At 50.2% G+C, this 5915-nt stretch overlaps 1 protein-coding gene and 1 non-coding gene across 2 annotated transcripts in view; one reads left to right on the top strand and one right to left on the bottom strand.

Annotated features, from left to right (window-relative positions):
- Positions 1-4512: 4512 nt before the first annotated feature.
- On the bottom strand, positions 4513-4585 carry Trnar-acg. The gene has a single exon. It is a non-coding gene; the product is annotated as a tRNA-Arg (tRNA).
- A 186-nt stretch (positions 4586-4771) lies between these two features.
- Sacm1l (SAC1 suppressor of actin mutations 1-like (yeast)) overlaps positions 4772-5915 on the top strand; it is a 48920-nt gene continuing 47776 nt past the window's right edge. Inside the window, exon 1 of the mRNA XM_005383470.2 lies at positions 4772-5033. Coding sequence (XP_005383527.1) covers positions 4999-5033 — 35 coding nt within the window. The 5' untranslated portion in view covers positions 4772-4998. The remainder of the gene's footprint in view (positions 5034-5915) is intronic.

Raw genomic sequence — 5915 nt, 5'->3', positions numbered from 1 at the left:
GATACCTTCTCTTCATGGATTACTAAAGGAGGAATCTGTATTTTCCCTGGATTGAAAGCAGAAATGCAGGGGCCAGGAATATAGCTCAGTGGAATTGTACCTGCCTGGCAAGCATGAAGTCCTGAGTTCAATTCCCGGTACCAGAAAAAAAATGAAAACAAAAATGCACAACACATACACATGGCTGGAACCAGGGTGTGAAAAAAGAGCAAAGCCAGGTGCAGTGGTTCACATTTATAATCCCAGCTACTTGGGAGGCTGAGGCATGAGGATCACAAGTTTGAGACCTTGTCTCAAAATAAAAAGGCTGAGGCTTCGAAACACTTAGGACCCTCCACATGTCCCAAGGCCTCAAGGTGGCTGTGGGCACAGCAGGCGCCCCCTGGTGTGGGAAATGGAACTGAGTCCGGGCAGCGAGGCAGACTCCCCAAGATGCGGACTGGAGGCCGGTGAGTGGGAGCTGGGCGGAACTGGCTGTGGAGACTGCATGGTAAAACCCTTCCTGCGCTGGCTTGTCCCCACGGAAGGCCCTGGCAGGTAGGTTGTGTCTGTATGTTAAGCTAAAGAGTTCAATTTCTGTCTCCCATCCCTGCTGACTTCTTGCCCAGAGCACTCTTTCCTTGGAGTCTGATTGTGGTTTGGCCTTTAAAAATCCCCAGGGAATGCGTGTTCCTCTCTGGGGGGTGCTTGTCCCTCTGTGGGTTTCTTTCCATTTTCCAGTCCCACTGGAGGTTCCCAAGGGCCTGGTGAGGACCGGTCAAGCTCTGCATCTCTTGGTTCTTGTGGCGTGTGACGGTATAAGGAGCCTGGGCAGGAGCTGTCTGCAGGGCAGGTGCTGTTCAGCTGGAGAGTTCCCAAAGCCTGTGAGACAGCCTGCAGCGGGAGCCCCATTTCATCTAACGCTTGGAAGCATCCAAGACCCTCAGCGGGGAAGTGGGAGCATGATCAGGACTAGAAAGGAGGTCTGCTGGCGGCCCCCTGGCAGGGCAGGGCAGCGCGTGACACTACCCATGCAGTCGGCACTGGCCCTCGCCCAGTCACAAGGTGCCCTTGGGTACCGCAGCCCAGCAAGGGCAGCTGTGGAGTCCAGAGCCCAGAATCCTAACTCTGGCTTCACTGTTAATTGCTCAATGACCTTTAGCAAATTTAGTTTCCTCTTCTGTAAGAATGGGGATAGTAACTGAACCCACTTTATGAGATCATTGTAAAGGCTGACTGAATTCTTCCCAATAAAGGCTTGAAGTACCTGGCATGAAACAGCTGCTCAATACTGAATCGAAGGGGCTGGGGATTTAGCTCAGCGGCAAAGCGCCTGCCTGGCAAGCGCAAGGTCGTGAGTTCAGTTCCCGGTACCAGAGAAAAACCAAAAAAAAAAAAAAAAAATACTGAATCAAGGGCTAGGGATTTAGCTCAGCGGCACAGTGCCTGCCTGGCAAGTGTGAGGTCGTGAGTTCAATTCCTGATACCAGAAAAAAAGAAAAAAAACCAAAAAACAAAAACTGAATCGATCTTTACACACCATGACCAACAAAATAAATCATAAATAGGAAAAAACGAAAACCAACACAAAACAATTTAAAAATGTAAGAGAAGAAATTAAAATAAATAAATAAATTTGAGCCAGGCATGGTGGCACAAGCCTGTAATCCCAGCACTCAGGAGGCTGAGGCAGGAGGACCACTGGGAGTTCTAGGCCAGCCTGGGGTACATAGCGAGAACTTATCTCAAAAAAACTAAAAAGAGAAAAATCTTAATAAATTTCAATACATAAAAATGAACACTCCTGTAGATTAAAAATAGAAGGTCAAGGAAAACAGAAATGATAAATTAGCAAAAAGACTGCAATGTTTTTACAGCCAGAGTCAATACTATAATGTATTAAAAAGTCAAATTTGCTGGACAAGGTGGCATGCATCTATAATCCCAGCACTCAGGAGGCTGAGGCAGGAGGATCTCTGAGGCTGAGGCAGACTCTCAGGACTGAGAGTCTGAGACCAGCCTGGACTGATAGTGAGATCCTGTCTCAAAAGACCCCTCCCCAAAGTCAAATTTGCAAGAACAAATCTGAATACATTAATAAAAAATAACCAATATACTAAGAAGTAAATGTTCAGTTCTATTTTTCAACAATGAAAATTACAAAGAAATTATAATGAAAAATGTCTATGAAGCAGACCTTAAATATGTGCATCTGGCATATCTTTATATATTTCCTCATGTAGAAATATGTAAAACACTGAAATAACACAGGATCATTTAAGAAAAAACTATGAAACTGGCAGTGACCCACATTCCCAACATAAGGGTTGTGCTTGAAATATCAAATTCTTTGATGGTATACCTTCAAAGACTATTTAATGGCCTTAAATCTCAGACACAAAGCTAAGAGATAAAATGACAGTGTGAACCTACTTGGAAAAAAGCCAGTACAGGTACGTCTATATTAAAGTCTGGGTGAAGTAGTACAAGCTTGTAAGTCCCAGCTACTCCTAAACCTGAGGCAGGACTCTTATAAAGTAAGTTCGAACCCGGCCTGGGCAACTTAGTGAGACTGTCTCAGAATTTTTAAAAATTGTAAATGCTGGGGATGTAGCTTAGCAGTCCCAAGGTTCTGTCCCTAGAACTGCAAAGAACAACAAATCTGAAAAAAAAAATTGGGAAGAAACTCAGTAGCAGTGGATCTGGGTTCAAGGTGTTGATTATAATGATCTTGGGGTGGGAATACACTTTATTTTCAGTGCTGGGGCATGAATTCGCACATGCAAAGCCTGGCACTCTACCACTGAGCTACCTGGTGTGACCCAACAATACAGTCAGTGCTTATACAGTATTTTAAAAATGTATTACAGTAAGAGACAACATGGCCATGAGTCCCTCTCACAATCCGCCCCTTGGTTTTATTTATTTATTTTTTTGTCTTTTTGAGACAGGGTCTCACTATGTAGTTCAGGCTGGCCTTGAGCTCACTTTGTAGCCCAGGCTGGTCTCGAACGCTCAGTAACCCTCCTGCCTCAGCCTCCCAAATGCTGGGATTACAGGAGTGCACCACCACACCTGACTGTATACAGTATTTTAAAACGTGTTACAGTAAGAGGTAACATGGCCATGAGTCCCTCTCACAATCCTCCCCTTGGCTTTAAACACACATCTTGCTGTACTGGCCGCTTTCTGTAGCTGCTCTGGAATCCTCTTTCCTCAGTGTCTTTATCTGTGCTGTCCTGGCCGTCTCCATGTCCTGAATCAATTCAAAACGTTGACCTTTCACGGTCATTTTGACTTTGGGAAGAGCCAGAAGGGCCAGGGTGCCCGATCTGGTGAATGTGGTGGATGAGGACACCCCTTCTTTTTACAAGCTGCCTTTCTGTGGGGTGGGACTCAGCAGCAGCAGTCCCTGTATTTTTCTTAATCACATGTGGTAAAGTTTTATATTCAGGAAAGAGGACTTCTGCAACTGCTTCAAAAAGGGGCGAGAACGATGACATGTGCTCAGGGACTATCTTGAGAGGGATTAATGCCAATATGTCTTACCATAATAAGTTTCAACAAATTTTTAACATTCACCCTTTTTTTTGTTTTTGTTTTTTTGTTTTGACACAGGGTCTCCCTGTGCAGTTCAGGCTGACCTTGAGCTCACTTTGTAGCCCAGGCTGGCCTTGAACTCACAACAATCCTCCTGCTTCAGCCTTCCGAGCGCTAGGACTACAGGCATGTGCCACCACGCCCGGCTCACCATGTATTTTGATCATCCCTGTGTGTATCCTCTCACCCCTTGCTTTATTTTTATTCCCCATAATTTCCTATAATTAACAAATTTTCGGTAATTTTTCCTGAGGAAAAAACCCTCTATACTGGGGACATGACTTTCCTTGTTTTGTTTGTTTGTTGGCACCAGGGATCGAACGCGGGGCCTCCGCATGCCAGGCAAGCACTGTACCACTGAGCCACAGCCCCAGCCCTGGAGAGATGGATTGATCCTCGCTTGGCTACGATGACTCAGCAAGCCCCGGGGTTGCATCTCCTTTCTGCCGCGGACGTTCTGGGGCCACCTCTGCAGCCCGGCACCCGTAAAAACGAGGGGCGACACGCTCGATTATTTGAGGTTTTCCTACTGTGGTTTCCATGCCGTCGCAAGCTCTCCCCATGGATCTGGGGGTCAGGCTAGTTTTGGGGCTGCGACTCCGGGGGCTCTGCGACCCCGCGCCGCCCGCACCTACACCCCCCCATCCCGGTAAACAGAGGCAGGGCCGCTTCTCACAGCGGTACGCGGAGCAAGTGCGTTCGCTGCGCCGCTGCGTCATCGCGTGGCTCCCCGGCCACATACACAGGACCCTCGGGTGCTTCACTAGGAACGGGGCCCTTTGCAATCCGCAAAACACTTGGGACGGCTCTAAGCTGCAGTATTCTGGGCACAGTACCACCACAACTCAAAGCGTCTGACCTCCACATCGTGGTCATAATTCCTCCAAAGAAAGTCCTACATCTCAAGTGCCAACGTGGCAAAAAGGGACACTTCGAGCCAGCCAGGAGTCGAACCTAGAATCTTCTGATCCGTAGTCAGACGCGTTATCCATTGCGCCACTGGCCCTGTGCTGGGCGGACCTGCACCGCGATGCTTGATCGCTTCTGACGCAGCTTCAACAGACTTCCGGACAAGAGCATTCCGTCTCCCCCTAGCATTAGTACCGCTGCGCCTGCGCACAGCTCTCGGGGCGACGACTCTTCCCAGCCCAACGCGCTTCACCAATCTGCGGCGGCTACGTCACGACGCTGTTCGACTCTTTCACTGGTCTCGTGTCAAGACGTTTCTCGCACTGCCTGCCTTACACTAGTTTGTCCCTCACTGCCTCCCGTTCGCGCCTGTTCCTTTCCGCGGGGCGGAGAGACGGCTGGGGAGAGCCGGGAGCTGCGGCCGCCGACGCTGGGTGACCGGTAACGCTGTAGCGGAGGTGGCGGCGCGGGGTGGGGCAGTCGGAACCGAGAGGAAGGAGGTGCTGGTGCATGATGGCGGCGACAACCTACGAGCGGCTGAAGCTGTGAGTCCCGCGGGCTAGGGGCCTGGGGGCGGCGGGCGGGAGCCCTGGGTCCCGGTCGCCCGGCCCTGGTCGCCGCCCGGTCTCGCGCTACCTCGCGCCTGGGGAGAGGAGGGGCCGCACCGACCCCCGGGGCAGCTGGGAGGGGAAGGAGAAGTGTCCTGGTCGTGTGGACCCTCGGCCGCACCTGGGCGACCCCGCGCAGCCCCTGCTCGGTTCCGCCTGTCGGCGCGCGCAGCCGGCTTCCCCTGTCCCGGGCTGCGGAAAAGTTCGCAGTCAGAAGCGGAAGTCCCGGAGGAATTCGCTGCGGTTTAGGCTGCGTGCGCGCGGGCTCTCAAGTCTGTGCGGACAGCCGGAGGCCGATCGAGTTTGCCGTGCGGGTAGACTCGCTGGTGCAGCCGGGACTTGAGTCGTTGAGAGAGAAGCCCTGATTGTTGGAGCTGTACGATCGGTGTTTGCAAGGACTTGGGGTCATCCTGGACAAACAGCAGCGTGCACCTATTTCCCTCAGAGTTATCCTTAGCGCCTACGCTTTCCTCCTCTGTGGATGGTCTTGCTCTGTTCTCTCTAATGCTTTACCGTTAGGCCCTCTGAGAGTTTGGTGCCCACAGAGTAGGAATGTCTTCGGCCGCAGAGACACGTATACTTTTTGAGAAGCTTATCCATCCCTGTGTGAGGCACTTAGGCACAGGTATCATATTTTCTTTTGCAGGCAAATGAGGACATAAAAATGTGGTTTGGGCACTTCTTATGTTTCCCAGAACCTAAGGCTCGCTAGTAACTTTCTGAAAGGTTCCATGTGAATCAGGGATGCAGAATCGGGAGGGAGGACGTCTACTCCATGTCCTGTATTTTTTTTTTTTTTTTTTTTTTTTTTTTTTTTTT

Source organism: Chinchilla lanigera, unplaced genomic scaffold (genome assembly GCF_000276665.1).
Source record: "Chinchilla lanigera isolate Chin_1 unplaced genomic scaffold, ChiLan1.0 scaffold00019, whole genome shotgun sequence".
In the NCBI taxonomy this organism is placed as follows: Eukaryota; Metazoa; Chordata; class Mammalia; order Rodentia; family Chinchillidae; genus Chinchilla; species Chinchilla lanigera.
The sequence above is the reverse complement of the archived record's forward strand: the minus strand, read 5'-3'. Positions and strand labels throughout refer to the sequence as shown.